This window comes from Apostichopus japonicus, chromosome 13 (assembly GCF_037975245.1).
Source record: "Apostichopus japonicus isolate 1M-3 chromosome 13, ASM3797524v1, whole genome shotgun sequence".
Classification (NCBI taxonomy): domain Eukaryota; kingdom Metazoa; phylum Echinodermata; class Holothuroidea; order Aspidochirotida; family Stichopodidae; genus Apostichopus; species Apostichopus japonicus.
Genome location: NC_092573.1, coordinates 14,764,611 through 14,781,157, shown reverse-complemented (window position 1 = coordinate 14,781,157; position 16,547 = coordinate 14,764,611). Strand labels below are relative to the sequence as shown.

Below are 16,547 nucleotides of genomic sequence, written 5' to 3'. Positions count from 1 at the left end.
TAATATAAGACAGTCGGGGGATTTTACAATTCCCCCATTCCATTACATTTGAAAACCTGATCAATAATGTAATCATGAAATACCAGTAGCAGGCTTATATAATTGTTATGGAATAGTATAAATTACACACAAATTAAATATGTCTTGCCTTTGAAGAAGATCCTGCTAGGATCGAAACGTCAGGCCAACTTACTTTTACACAAATTAAATATGTTTAAAGAAGTCGATTTATCGATATCACCGCATTTAACAGGAAACCGTATACATAGTACTTTAGACGTAATCTTTTATAGGGTTAGGGATATAACCTGATTGATGACTGTCGAAGTAGATGTTTTTTTTTTTTTTTTTTTTAAAGCGGCAAATGACTACATCACTGAACGGATGGAAACTGTTAATAACATCAGTGCAAAGGTACGTGTGCTTGTTTTCTTATCTGCAAACTATATATGTCGCCAGGTGAGTCAACCGTCTTTCTGGATGCCCGCATGTTCTAACTTAAGTCCCTTTAATTGGTGGTTATGTGGACTTGTGTTACTAGCTTGTGCTGTATTAAGTACTCTCCCTCGGCGTAACTTAATTTGGCACAAACCTAATTACTGATTACGGAAGTAACACCACAGCTTTACAACCTTTACAACGTCCATGATCTTGAACAAACGTCAAAAGTAAGCCATTGCGCATGTCAAAACATTATTCATATATAGCTATATAGCCGGAGATGCATAGATAAACCGATCGAGCAGACTTGGAATCTCAACTAATTTGCATATCATATTTGATGGTATCAATGGTTGTTGAAATTAAGTTGGTAAGGGCTTAACACCTGTTAATTTATGAACGAGGGGGAACCACTCCGTAGAATTTGTTCGGAACATTGTACTAGGTTTACTTAGGTGACTCTGATAGAAAGTAGAACATGGCGGCGGGGCCCAGGGGGAATAATCATATGTTCGTATCCCATCCATCTTTGTAAAAAAATTATTTAATAATTCTAAAGAGCCCTATCATTTTGTGAAAGAGGCGTACCGTTTTCCATTTTAGAACAAAATGTCATATTGCTGTTCTTCGTTTTATATTGTTTCTTATTGAGAAGGTCCTATTGTTAAACATTTTAAAGAAAATATGTTATTATGCAGTGCCTTTTTGTTCTAAGAAAACGTCAATACTTGAATTTGTGGTATACGGTATACATACAAACAAATCAATTTGTCTAAAATTATGATGCAAATATCAAATTCAGACGTCCCACTGCCCCTCGAAACTTGTGCCTCTGCTCTATCGCTCTCTCTAACCAATTAGGCTTCTTCTACCGCCCTCAAGTAGAGTGTGATATATGATACAATTATCATAGTTGCTCTGAGAAGAGTCAATACCGTTGTCTTCCTTTAATTCTTATCTTGGTAACTCAACGTAATACTAAAATCAAGTTTTTCTTGCACATACCATCATCTAATTTCCTTCTAAACTATTCCTGTTTTGGTAGTACTTCAACTGTGAAGTCATAAAGCACAGTACGGGCCTTTATGTCGGTTTTCTGTATGTTGCGTAGAGTGTCCAGCATGATAATATATAATTGAACATAACTACACAAGGAATAAGTTTGTTCAAAGTTAGCTTTATAGTTTGTATTTAAGATCCTCCTGCAAGCAGGAACTCGCGAAGATGCATCATTGGCTTATCAAAGCCGCAAGCTGACCGAAGTCAGTCTCTTAGATTCATTTTAACGTTCATGATTATGAATTGTCAATTGTCAACAACTCTGTAACTGGACGACATACATTAATCTTGGAGTGACTCGAACTCGGGACCTTTATGATTGAAAGGCACCGGCGTTAACCACTGAGCTAACACTCCCTGGAAACTACTGATAACTTATGGGAAATTAATCGACTTTGTCATGGTTACCGGCTCTATTCAAACTCTCTTTAACTTTATCGTAATTCTTGTCCGTATTAAAAGCTACTTTGTATGAAAATTGATAATTTATGGAAAGTAGACATTTCTCTCCCAGATTTATCTCGTGGGACATCAGTTGTATATTTTAATAGTCAATTGAATATTGCAGAATCTAGTTGGCAAGTTGCTGTTTAAAACGGATGGCACACATTCATTCTACTCTAAAACGGGAAATATACTGAAACATTTTCGGTGTGACGTAACAATAATGAGACAGTTTGACAAATTAACATTGATTAACATAGTGATGTGAATTAAGGCGTCCACGTATCCTACTGTCTCAGAGAATTAAGGGCGACATATTTGTTCATGTTGATCATAATATTATGACATCATCATGAATATGCATGTAAAAAATGAATGGCGCACGGTCATGGAATGTTATACGCAGAAATGACAAGGACGATGAACGTTTCAGGTGTTTCTTAATATGATCGTTCGTACTCTTAATAAAATTTCGACATATCGCTTACTAAATTAAAGACTGCGTTGATAATACTATCTATGTTGACATATTAAAACAACAGGTTGCATCGTACATAGCAGTTTCTTTTTATTTCCGTCTAATTCTTGGGAACGTTAACTTATAATGAACGTTTGCTGGTTATTTCACGTGGAGAAACATGCACAAAATGAGTAATGATTTCGTCATACGAAACGATATAGATTGAGAATAGGTAACACGTATATATGTATCTAATGTAGATAGGCCTGCATAGGAGAAATAGTTTTCTCTTTGCACTACTATATAAGTCTATACCCATGAGGGTGAAAAGAGAAATCTTTTTTTGGTTAAACTCGTAGGAAGAATTGAATTTCCTCATACTTCAAAATCTCTTTAGACATCCTTCCCATACGTCAGTGTTACCATCCAAAAATACAGCTTGGGAGCGGAACATCCAATAGATGTCCATCCGACTGTAAAGTGAGTAATAGACTCATGTCAACTATCTACGACGAGTGTAAGCAACTGGACGTGTTAATCCACAACGTGCTAGGAAGTATAAAAGAGCTCTGCTACCGGACACAGTAGCACACTGTTAAACAAGATCCCTACTAGTTACTCACGATAAAGGTCGGAAGATTGTAAGGAAGACAGAACTTCGAACTTACCATCAAGAATCAAGAATATTTATTTTATTCCATCCAGAAGTTGAATACCGTTGGTGACACAAAATGGACGCAAGGATCTCAACAGTTCTATTAATCATTGGTATGCTTTTTGTTATCTGTTTCTTTGATCACGATAGTATCACTTTTGACAGCAATAATCTTGAAAAAAAGACATTCTTGTTCTTTTTCGACACAAAAAGTTTTGAACAAATGAAAGGGAAAGTTTCTGCATCTCTATTTAAATATGTATGTAGCATGATTTCATATAATCTAAGCAACAACAACAAAGATGGCAAATGTGATATGATATTTTATGATTCTATCATTTTACACTCTTATATGCATGTTCAAGTTGTTGCTAAATTTAGGATAGAAAAAGGGGAACAAATCGAAGATTGGATTTTAGATATATCTTCTGTATGGTTCCTCGGTTCAGCTTTAATAACTAAAGTGTAAGAAATAAAGATGCTCTACAAAAATGAACAGCGTGCATTGAGAATCATATACAAAGTAGACAGAAATCCATCAGTTTATTCCAATAAACAACAGGTAGTTGTGTTAAATATCAACTCAGAAATCATGAACATAGGGTGAGTTAACTGAACATCTCATTTATTGTTTAGGGAACCAAATAGGAATTGTTTTAATCGATAATGCGAGAACTAGTCATCAGTGATTCCCTTTTAAAGTATTATTCCTTACATTTTAGCTGTTGAGACGGTCCCTTAACGTTCATATCTACTATAAAACCTTAAAAATAAACGTTTGCTTTCACTGTAAGCTGAAGTTATTTGAGAAGTAATAATTGCATCAGACATATGCGAAGAATACGTCTGTCACACAGAAACATAATTAAGGAAAATGTAGTAAAATGTTTGTACAGACGTTTTTCTTTACTGAAGACAATTTTAGTTATGTGTATATGCTTAGGGCATGGCAGAGTAACAAAATATTGAATCATGTCATTTGTTTAATTCACCAAAACTTTCATGAAAGATTACCTGATGATAAATGTGTGGGCATTAGATAGTGATCAAGGCTCTGTTTCTTAAGACAAGAAAGACAGTGATCTTGTTAAAAAGACTTTCAACCGTGTAGGTATACATCTTAAAGGACTCAACAGATGCAGTAAAGGTACAAGAAACATCATTGCAAAAGACCTAACACATTTTTATAAACTGTTGCTTTGAAACAAAATATCATCTTTCGGATTAAAAGCTCTCAGTTAAACTTTCCTAAAACAATGGAACATTGTTCCTTTTAATTCAAACATAAAGGGTTATAATTATAGCGTATCATATGCGGATCTATAATGTATATTGAACACATGTTCTTCCACTGTACTTTCATTGAAGCCTGTCTTTAATTTTTCAGTTTGCGTTATTAAGGAAATTAGACGGTGGAAACTTAATTGAAGCTCATTAAAATGATTCAGTCTTTGTATTAGTCATATACTCACATCCTGTGAAAAGGGCTTTTGCTGAGACCTTTATGATATGTCAACAGGAGATTGTCTTTTAACTTTGTAATTATACCTATATGATAAAACAATTAATGGTGAAGGAGAAATGCACGCTTTCATGATGTTCGTTTCTTTTTTTCCCCATTATGCTATTTTAGACTTGCTATTTGAACTTGTAGAGTCTACTGTATACTTTATTAGTTCTGCAGTTCTACCTATTCGTGGTTTAGATATATATCATTGCTTATAGGGCTCTTACGTATAGAATCATAGCATTTCTCCCAATCTCACATTATATTTAGGCAGAAATGTACTGTTAACATGTTATAATCCAACAACAATAGGAGAACATTTGAACATTGTCAGTAATGTTTCTATAAATATTCTAGTTTTCAAATGGTATTTGAGATATGTTGAACATATGGTTTGCTCTTTAGGCTTGGTGATGAAGATTTCGACTCCTCAATCCAGGCGGAATTGATAACTTAAATATATTGTTTAACTTTACAATGAGGCTTTGAACGTGATATAGCAAAATACCATTCATGGATCACATGCAACATCATTTGTCCTGCACAACTTGAATGAATTGTAAACATCTTACTCGAGGTCTTAAAAACACCTTGTTTTTATATTGAGATGTGAGCTGACCTACTGTTTTTGTGTGCTGCACTAAGTAGTTTATGCGCTTTAGTTGAATATGTATTGATATTTCATAGGATAGTTCTCACTACATACAACCTGGACTCAATAATACCAGTTTTTAAATGTCTAACCATATATCAAATTCATTTTTGTGCCTACCGTCATTCCTTAAGAAACGCTGTACTGGATTAAAACTAAGACTTAGCTGATATTCTAATGTACTAAAATTGCTTTGGAAATTTCTCATTAGAAAACAGCACAAACATTTCAGTTTGATAAAATATCTCAGTTAGTAATACCTCTGAAGTTGGATCAAAAAGTGTAGTTGCTATGTTACTTGTGTATCATTAGCTAGTTTCTTTCTGCTAAAGTACCAAGGAAAATTAAGGAGGCAAAAATATGTAGTAAGGTTTAATAATATTTTGATCAGTCAGAGTAATATAGAGCCACTTTAATGGCCGATAGGCATTACTCAGTCAAAAACGATATAAACATGGGTGATGTTTAATAAATTGCAAAAGAAAACCTTTAAAATTATCCCTCAGTGAGAAATCAAGTTTTGCCCGAACATGATATTTACTACCACTGAATTTTAGCCAGATGGTTTAGTATTGGGTGTTATGTTCAGTACATGAAGTATAGAAACATTGATGATAGACGTAGGCCTATCAGTAAAAGGGTGCAACGATCATGTAATGAGGCTTTAAGTTACTACAATCAACCTAAAATAGGTCGCAACTCTCCCCACGCTGACCCATTGCAGAAAATCAACCATCAGCCTAGCTTATTCAATTTTGCGTGTTGTATGATATAAATAGGTTGTCAATGTTGAGCATTGGCGTTTGCGGTGGAATTGTGACAGAAATAACGCAGTCATAACTAGTCACTTTATTCTCTGTAGATAAAATCCATTCACCTGTCGACGAGAAAAGGCACGTCCATCGGGGTTTGAATATGTCCATTAATATTATACAAGAAACACGTGTTTTCCGGCTTCTAATAGAAATCAATTAGTGGCTACTAATTTTGTGTTTCCTTGGCAGAACCACACAGTGACACATATAGGGACATATCGTCATATGGGATGCATTGTTGGAGTTATTTTTGTCATAAATGTCGATAGGATATGCCAACAGGCGATTGGACACGTTATGCTTATTCATACTAAATAACTAAAGTGAGGCACATCCCTCTATTTACAAGGTTCACTAGATTCATGTCAACGCACGATGTACCTTAAAGGTGATTATCCACTTGGGGCCGCTGCGGCACGTACAACTATAACCTATAGTGGGACATATTTTGATCTCTTGCAAAGAACTTAGTATGTCTTAAGTATGGAACAAACATTAATTATTCATATTTAATTAGTGTAAAGTGGATTGCAGTAAATGCATTAAGCTCTCTATTACATTATAATATTTCGGTATTTCCAATAATAGCTTATGTTTTCACAATCAGCCGTGTAGGATGTAATTATGTACACACTAGCTCATGCGTATTTATCTAAAAGCAATGTCATCACTCAATGATATTTCTCGTATCAAACGATAGTCTTTTAGAAATAATACTGTATTTAAGATTAGGTTATAACTTTCTGTCACACATTTACTTGGATACTATATAGAATGTACTTAAATAGCTTATCACACGTTGTATGAACGTATAAAGATGATATGTTATGAAAGAGTAATTGTATTTCTACACAATGGAATCCTAACTTTAGCGTTCATTTGTATGAGTATATTTGAAACCATGGCAATATATTCCATTTACACTTTGAGCTGGAAATTTTCCTCAGAGTGTAAAATGCTCCACAAAGTTCGTTTTTTATATGTGCCTCTCTGTCATAGCATCGGCCTTAACGTTTAGAATATTCGTATACAGAATGTGCCATTTTCGTAATCATAATTATACATGATTACTAATTGAGGTTCTCAATTGGCGGAAAGGTAACTATAATTAGACGACCTGATTCCAAAAATAGCAACTACTGATTGGGAACTTCCTGCTTGATTTTTCTGGCGGAGAGAGACTTGTCTAGGATATAAATATATTGCCGGGGAAATCACGGATCAACGTTAGACAGCAAGCCATGGATATTGGCGTCACATGTTGAGATAAATAAAGCCATGATTCTCGAGTACACCAAAATAAATATGCGAAAGGAATTAACTTCAGCAATGAGTAACGTGAAGAGTCCACACTCCCATTATGGCCCATCTCATTCATCAGACACAGGATATTGTGCAAATTATGATATATATATATATATATATATATATATATATATATATATATATATATGGAATAATGATAAATAAGTACCTTCTTCAAAGAATTAGACCTCGTTTTGATGATAATCAAGACCATCTTTTTTCAGTACGTTTTGTTTTCTATCTGGCGACATTATCCATGTTTCAATGCATATATTAAGCAGATTTAATAGTACTTAACTCTAGGAGCCATCATTTACCACTTTCAAATATACATGGCTTGTTAAAATAACATACATTATTTGCTTTTTAAAATTTGTAAGAGCTACAGAAAATGGAATTATTGGATAAAACAACTCTTAATTTCCCAAGATTTAGAAAAACAAGAACAATGCGATAATTTGTGTTGGCTTCTTCTTGTTAAATGTTTAACTGTGATTAACGAAAGGTCATTTTAATTATATGGATATGGGGTAAAAAAAGAGGAACATACGTCATCATCTGGACGTGAAATGATATAGTGGTGAGCGAGATAAATAATGCCTCCAAATAACTAATAGAATTATTGTTCGTTTTAGAAAACAAATATCAGGACCTTTTATCAATGGCTGATGTCATGGTGACACGCACATTTTCAAAGTAAACATTAACAGTGCTATTAATGAAAACAATGTCATTGATGTGCATTTCAATATATATGATAAAGAAAGAAAACCAATAAGATGTAAAATACTACTGCCTCGATGATAGCTGAAGTCTTCATTCTTGCTAGTAGAACTGTTATATCTTCCAAAATGTAATGAAACCTTTCTTGTTGTTTGGGACAGTTGCCTACTGTTACATATGTCAATGATAAAGTTTAGGGTTGCTTTTTAGGACCAGTTAAAAGAATGATCTCTTTAATACTCAATTTTACTTGAACTTGAAAAAATGTAGAGCCAATAGCAATAAAGATGTAACAATAACTACCATATGGTACATCATTAACATCTCTACTTCTCTCTATAGTTACTTATTAAACTATACTTAATTCGATCATCAACTTAGCATTTCTAAATAACGATTAAAGTTTACATCCTTTGAATGTGGAAAACATCACGTAGATATATCGATTTTGATTATGATATCGGTTGTATACCAACCAACTGTGTCAATGTAGGACTGGATTTACATATATAGCTGCACCCTGCTGATAAAGACAGTGCGCCACCCACAGAAACACTCAGTGCGTGCGGAGATGACGAGTAGGAAATATTCATAAATATGTCACCATGTTGATGTCATACAGTTTGATAGGTAGTAGTGGGATAAAAACACCGTGACGTGTCTCTCTATAAAAGTGTATAATAGGTGGCTTCCTTCGGACAGGAACAGGTAATTACTGTCAAAATGAGGGACGGAAAGGTTAACGGTAAATGCATTATCGAGGGCGGTCTTTGTGTTCTTGCAGCAGCGCTCATTACGGAGCTCTTTCCTGAACAAGAGTACCTCTATAGAGAATTATTTTGCATTGATGAAAGACTTTTATTTGTTTTCACCAGAGGTAGCAGGTACAGAGCATATCTCGAGTGTAGTACTGGCAATTACGATGACGTATTCAGTCCCCGTCAGCTTGCCCTCCGCCCCTCCCCTCCCCTACGCCCGCCCGGTGCATCTCGTTCCATTCCTGCTATACTACGCATACTATTGTTTCTCCTCCTTTGATCCTCCTGCTTCATATCTCGGTTCCTCTGGCTCTGCTCAACTTCCCCACTCCTCAAGCTCCCCTAGTAGTCGCCGCCTCTTGCCCTACCTTGCCCGCTACTCTTACACAGCTATACGTCCTGATCCTCCTGCTTCTTCGGTCTCCTGCTCATTCTCTCTTGCATGTCTCACCTCATACCCTGTTGGCAGTCCTTTTTACAACCACCACTTTTTATTCACTTTATTTGAACGAGTCATTTAAGGGTTACAGACTATATATTCCATTGAGCTGTCATTCAATTCCTGAGTATATTGCATGTTTCACGCAGTAGACAATGAGTCATCTCTTTAACGACACAATATTAGCTTTGATTTGTTGTACACCGCTAAAACCACTTCTTTTTGTACAAGTTGTATTTCTATAACCCTTTCCATTTTGATTGAGAAATGATCCTTTTATTAGCCATTACTTACAATGTATATACACATTTGTCAGGGGCAATGAGGGTAGTGTAATCCAAAGGTCGTTTATACGAAGTTAGAACAACTTGGTTTTTATATGAATCATGGATTTACATTAATATTAATATGCAAATAGGAGCCGACGTTATAATCGATTTTGTTTTAATGGCGCATTCCAGAGACTTAGCTGTTTGAAAGGTGATTGTCTTGAAAACCAGAACAGCTGAATAGAAACGTAACTAGCGGTCAGATGTTCTTCATAGTATATCATGTAGTCCTTTAAGTATAGAGAAAGGTGTACATAGTTGCCAAACAAATGTTGGTATTGTTTCTTACATTTACGAATCTGACGTCAGTGAACGATGTGGTTATGTTTTCATATTTTTTTGTCTCTTTCAGCCTGTGTGCCCTCAATTTTAGGGTTCGTTGTACCACCACCACGTGGTATTGGTTCATCCTATGAATCGTCATATGAACCTCTTGAGATAAAAGCAGCACGCAATAGTCCTGGTCTACTCATTCTGAATGGACCCGTACAAACCAGTGAATTTGAGTCCGAACCAGTTGAGTCAGACATTGAACCCGTCGAATCTGATATTGAGCCTGCAGAATCAAGTGATAACGGTAAGTTCCTCAGTATAAATGTTAAAGTGCCATATCATGCAATCAAATATGGAATCGTGAATCGAAAAATGTCATCGCATTAAATAAAGCGAGTAAATTTAGTGGCCATTACATAGATTCAAGATATATAACGGTGATGAACCTGCCATGGCACGGAATCAAATTTAATCGTATTAGTAGTAATAGTAGTAATAAATGCCAAAGTGCAGTCTTTGCGTAAATCAAGTAACAATGGCAACTGACGAAATGTCTTGGCACAGAATAAAGCCATAATAATTAATGGCAACGAACCAACTTAGAATGGTAAGTGAGATAATGGTATAAATGGCTTGGCGTCAAATCAAGTGCTGCAAGTCAAGGCAGTACATCTGAATTTCCTAACCCAACTCTGCCGAGCTACCAAATGAAAATGTTAAATAACCCAGAGCAGTTTAAAATAAAACAAACAGCAGCTGTGAAATTTTGTCCCCGACAATGATACAAATAAATGACGACCAAAATCAGGAATGATTGTCACACGTGACTCCAACAACGCCTTGGAATTGTGTTGAATTTTATGAATACTCTCCATGCATGAGCACTTCTATAATAAGAGGAATATAATAAGAATATAATAAGAGTTCATTGTTAGACAGAATACTATAATCTCTGCCACTGATTTGATAGTGATGTAGCTTTACCGTTGTAGTTCTACAAGTGACCTTACTCCCCCTCTATATTATTCGTTTCTTTCTTTAAGTTGCCCAAGCTGTTGACGGAGAAGTGTGGGCTGCGGGAGGACAAGCCAGACCTGATCGAAACGGAGCAGTTGGTGGAGCCGCTGGTGCTAACGGTGCTGGGCCAGCACAAGGTAGTGGTGGACAAGTAAGGCCCGACAAAGCTGCAGGAAATCCTCAACAAATCAGCTCTTCTCATGGTGCAGGAAGAGCTGTCGGTCTTGTCTTCGCCGTTGGAGCTTTTGTCTTGGTGGCTCTCGCCGCAGGAGTGGCAGCTTACGTCATCAGGCGACAAAGGAGAACTCGCAACGCACCGGAACGACTTAATTAAATAAAGGAAAAGAGATAAAAAGAGATAAGGATTGATCCAACAAGTCATAGATTGTATTCCAAACAGAACAGCTGAGCAAACATCTTCTTCTTCAATAATCAAAGAAGTCTGCCCAGTTTGACATATTCTGACGAAACCAAGCCACAAGTTCTACGTCAATTGTCGACTACAAGTGTCTATAAACTAAAATAAATGTATACCAATGTTTCCAAGACGTAAAAAAGTTGCACATTCTTTAAAAACAAACAAAAATGTTGTAGATTTTAATGTATGTGCTTGCTATTTAAGATTGTTCTCGAGTATAATGAATTTCAGTATCCTGAATATATTGGCATACCGTTGTTTTGACGGTGAAAGCACTATTAGCCTCTCTTTTAATTTATAACTGAACTTGGAAGGCTTCAGGCAGCGAAGATGTCTAGGGCCACTCTGTACCTGTCATATCGTTACCTGCATATAGGAAATCGACGCCTCCAGTGTGTTTGTGAAACACTCTCACATGATCATATCTTTCACAATTCAAGAAATTCCTGTCCCTTAAAGTGAAGGATCTTGTTTAAGTGCAGCGGATGTTAGCCTTCTTGATAGCTTAGTTTATAACACAGCCCAATTTTCCTAATTAAACGACAAATGAGCTCATTAAAAGTTAGAGTAAAAATCAATTATAAAAAGAAAGACGTGATGAATGTAAGTTTCAGTCCTAGTTTTACCCGATATGAGCAAAAGTGATGATTGTTACATCATTCAGTATGCTAACGCGATATTTTCACCAGTCCCCCTCCCCTCCCCCGCCCCTCCCCGTTTGTCTCTCAATTGGTTCATGTTCTACAGAAATAATTATATTTTAAAGCAATTTATTAAACACAAATCTATACCACTATATTGCGATCACTTTATTGGTCATTTTCAAGTTATTTTTCCTTTCTTTAGGGTGGTTGATATTCTATAAACACTTAACGCACGTAACTTACGACATTAACAAGAAATATATAAACTTGGAAAGAAAAGTGTAAATATAAAATTTATTAACTCTTACAGGGGTTTATTTTACAGGAAAGGTTCAAGATATTAATATTAATAGTTAAACTTTATAACATAATTTTATATTTTGATCAAATACAGGGATGTAAGATATACTTTGTTTGTTTTCTATTCTTTTCTATTTGTGGTGTCCACCCCCCCCCCCCCACACCCTTGCTCTCCTTCTTTTAACCACGAAAAAAAATTATTGATACTGGTACGAAAAGGCATTTGGAAGTGTTGTCTACGAATGCCATCACAGAGGAGTTTACAATATAGGTCCAACTAATCCAAGTAAATAAAATATAAAAAAACCGCGTAAATTGAACTTTGCATCTCATCAATTTAGACATTTAGACTTGAAAGATGCGTCAAGATATCCTTACATGAGGAATCCGCTTGTACAACCTCAGAGCCACCTAACCATGTTTACAAAAAGCTGGATTCGCCCGTAGCCCATGCATTCAACATATATACTATCCTCGTTTAGAATGCTAAAGTAGTTGACGTTTTCCAAATCCGCCAATTGTGTTTAACATTACAACGGTACAATGTTTTCTAGATCATGTTCTTTTACTCGTGGTCTTATACTCAAGTCTCATTCAGACCCTCGGTAACAAACACTGCCTCACCGACGACGTATAATTAACCAAACAATTCAGGCAAACAAGACGAGGCAGCATAAAAAGAACAATATCTGACCAAATAATGTGAGCGGTGAGGTGGCAGAACGGGAGAGTACACGTCTGCAGTACCTGAGGTCCCTGGTTCAAACCTCGGTGTCGACACTGACACCAATTTTCACCCCGCTCCTTTCTCGTGGTAGGAAAGTGGCTACACGTGGAAAGCGGTACTCACGTCCTTCGGAGGGGACGTTAAATTGCGGTCCCGGGAGCAGGATTACACACCCCTGCCTCGTTACTTCAGGGCACTATTCGAAAAGAGAAGGCGAGTTTCGCCGGTGTCCTTCCACGCACAAAAACTTGGAACCTCAATAATTTCCGACTAAGGATTTCCTTAGTCTGCTGAAGCACCTTCGGGTGGAAGCGTAATACGAGGTGTATCATATCATATCATATCACCAAATAATGCATTTCTTTAGGGAAGCCTCGCAAATCTAACCGCCGGTTCCGGGCCGGCGGAAATCTCGCACCCCTTGCTCATTATGCATGTGCATATTGGTCCCATGGTTGAATGCACACAAGCTGGTTGCCAGCCGGAGTAATGAGCACAGTGTCCTGACAACACAAGGCTGGTTATTCTTCACAAACAATGAGCAAACTTGGCCAAGTGACCGGATTAACTTTAGCGGTTTTGACAGTCAATAGAGCGGTAGTTTATGTTGCAAAGTGACTTATACACTAAAATCCGCCACTACCAAATGTCCGAGATTCAGTACTTTATATAATTCTTGCAAATCTTCCACGTTATCAAACCTCACAAATAAAATTTCTTGGGTCTCTTATGAACAATTGTGAAACTCCCCTACTCGAAAGTTCGATAAAAGCAGCCTTTACCTGGGCCTATACATTATGAGCCTTGTTCAACGAGTGGTACGTAACTATGAATTAAACCTGAATCAGCCATTGCATTAAATATATGCCCCCAAGAACTTCAGAAAACCCATATTGACACACCAGAATTTAATCAAAACAATAGTTAAGCTATGCCACACATGTATGTTAAAGAGAGAACATCGACCGTAACGTTGATTTCTGAAGCTAACTGCGACATAAATTCAACGAATAAACAGATGGTTTAGGCTTGATTTTTCCCATTGACTTAGTGTGTTAGGCTGCCATGTGGTTAGAGATATAAGTAACTATTCGGTGAAAATTTTAATGCAAGCTAATTTGCGATACAGTTTCAGTTTATTTCTCCACATTGTATTGCATTGTTTCAAGCAGAGAACCTTCAAGCTGTTGTATAGCTCAACCCCGGTATGATAATGACATGTGTAGGCTACTCGACAAAATTTTCCAGAAACGTAATGGTAATACACCCACCCCACTAGGGTTGGGCGATATTTGCTTTTTAACGTCACGATAAATAGTTCAAAGATTATCGTGATATTTCGATAATTATACGATAATTTTTCCTTGCTGTCAACTGCCGAATTCCCACCAACCCCTGTTGCGTGCGAGCATAATGGCGTGGGGTCCAGGGGCCCGCCTTAGGGCCCCGGTGGGGTCAAGGGGTGGAACCCCCTTGTGTGGGGTCCAGGGACAAAGGCCCCGGAAAATTTTAGTATTTTTGCGTGTCTGGCGATAAAAAATTCGCAGTAGAGGATTCAAAATACTGACAACTTTTTGAATTTAAATTGTCACGAAACTGATGAAAATTTGAAAATGACAAGTGAGAGTTGCTATATTATGTGATAAAATGAAAAGAGATTTAATCTGTCCTACAATCTTTAAAAAGTTTAACTAACAAAACTGTCAATATTATGAAACAAACTACGTTCGGCAAAGCCCCGTTTCTAGACTGCCTAACAATGAACAGCGTGTACTATACGTACATCAGTTTACAACTGCAGTGTTTACCCCTACTTAAATATCATGGTAGGCATACTGTACATGGGCTGCGATTTTTCCCAACAACCCCCTGTCTAACACCTGTTTGTTAACATTTTTGGCACGTTTCCAAAAAACTTTTCATGGAGTAAACTATTTTGGCTCCACTCTAGAATTAATAAGGTAAGTCAGTAAAGGATCGGTAAAGTTATGCGAAATATTATCTTAGACGTTCAAGAAAAGTATATATCCCCGTAACATTAAGGTAAGTAAAACACACCTCAAGCCAACCGACTCCTCCGCATGAACAAAACAATCTATTCCCCATGGTACACTCGAGGCACAGTCTATACCATACAGACATAGCACGATATCAAGGCCCCAATAGCTACAGTATGGCTATCTTTATGAAAGTAAACCTTTTAATCCCATGTTTTAGGCCACTTGGCATGATTAACTGAATGCTAAATATTGTTTCAATGTCCTTGTAGAAAACGTCAACTTCGCAAAATACAATTAGTTGTGTTTTTGTTGTTACGTGAGATCCGTAACCGGCGAAGTGGTTAGGCTATTTACTATACACTTAACTATGGTAGGATATTAATTTTTCCTTTTTTGGGGGTGGAAATTCTAGAAAATACTTTCTTTTCCCCCCGCCAGATGTGGTCGTATGGTTTATTCATAAATGGGTGTACTAGAGCCTTGTCTACATGACATTAGTTGCATTTAGCACGATATGCCAGTTTCGCGTGAATTTTTCGAAAGTATTTTGCTCGATCTTTCGTAAAATTTGAAAGGTGTACCAACTTACTGTTCGTACACAATAAACAAGTTCACGGTAACCGTCGCCATCTTGCTCACGGTGCACGTCGTTGACCATGCGAACTCATCTGCTTAGTGACCGTCACTAACGTGCATGAATAACATAAGGCTACGGATTATACTTACAGGGAACTTGCGTTGGAGAAATTTACTTCGAAATATTAATCTGATCGTTGTAGATCTTGATTGATATTTTAACGACATATACCGGTAAATATTATTAAGAATAAGGTTCCAAGGCACACAAGCAAACTCGAGTAGGACCAAATAACGAGCTAAGCTGCCTAGCCTAGTCTGTTGAATATACTGGGCAGCGCATGTATAGTGTAGGTGTAGTAAGTTCATGCTGTGGAACGCCAATGGTCATGAGAAGCTGATGAAGTCAAATATCGCAATAGGGATTTCGCTGGAATGCAAGGGCGCAGCCACTGAGGGGGGGGGGGGGGGGCGGGGGGCGTAACCCTCCAACTTTTGGGAAGTTCTCCATACATAATGTTTTTCACACACAAAACGTTTCTCATGACTGCCTTGGCCCCCCCCCCCCCCAACTTTCAGCCAGTGGTTGCACCCTTGCTGGAATGTACTTGTTAGGGCCTGCGGTCAGGGGCGGGGAGTGGGGGAATAACGTTTCGTTCCTGGGAATAGTTCAAACACCTATACGATACACAGTCGTTTGTCACTCGCCTAGACCCTCCCCTGTCCGCGGGCAGCCCGGGGATCTAAAAAGTTCCAAGCCTCCACGGTCTGGTGAGGCATCGGCGGGTTTTGTTTAGGGGAGGGAAGTGGGGGGGTGGGACAGAAACCCGACATGCACCCCAATATTCATGTTGTATTTTTCACGCACCTACATTATTTAAAGACTCATTGGTCATGCAAACATGCCTCCTCCTTCCTGGGGTTGTCGTTGATGCATGGGACTTTTTCAATATGTTGGGCAATATGTCTGCGAACAGGCCTTGGACCGGCCCCTCAACCGTTTTC

General features: G+C 37.4%; 1 protein-coding gene across 1 annotated transcript; it reads left to right on the top strand.

Annotated features, from left to right (window-relative positions):
* Positions 1-2,934: 2,934 nt before the first annotated feature.
* LOC139978941 (uncharacterized) lies at positions 2,935-12,347 on the top strand. Its single transcript, XM_071989525.1, has 3 exons — positions 2,935-3,172; positions 9,940-10,164; positions 10,904-12,347. The coding sequence occupies exons 1-3, from the start codon at positions 3,136-3,138 to the stop codon at positions 11,209-11,211; spliced, it is 570 nt and encodes a 189-aa protein (XP_071845626.1). The 5' UTR covers positions 2,935-3,135; the 3' UTR covers positions 11,212-12,347.
* The last annotated feature ends 4,200 nt before the right edge of the window (positions 12,348-16,547 follow it).

Excerpts from the sequence above, each read along its gene's own strand:
- LOC139978941 (XM_071989525.1), top strand. The coding sequence starts at position 3,136 with ATGGACGCAAGGATCTCAACAGTTCTATTAATCATTG. Across the intron at positions 3,173-9,939 it reads AACAGTTCTATTAATCATTG|CCTGTGTGCCCTCAATTTTA; the intron begins GTATGCTTTTTG and ends TGTCTCTTTCAG. Across the intron at positions 10,165-10,903 it reads TGCAGAATCAAGTGATAACG|TTGCCCAAGCTGTTGACGGA; the intron begins GTAAGTTCCTCA and ends TCTTTCTTTAAG.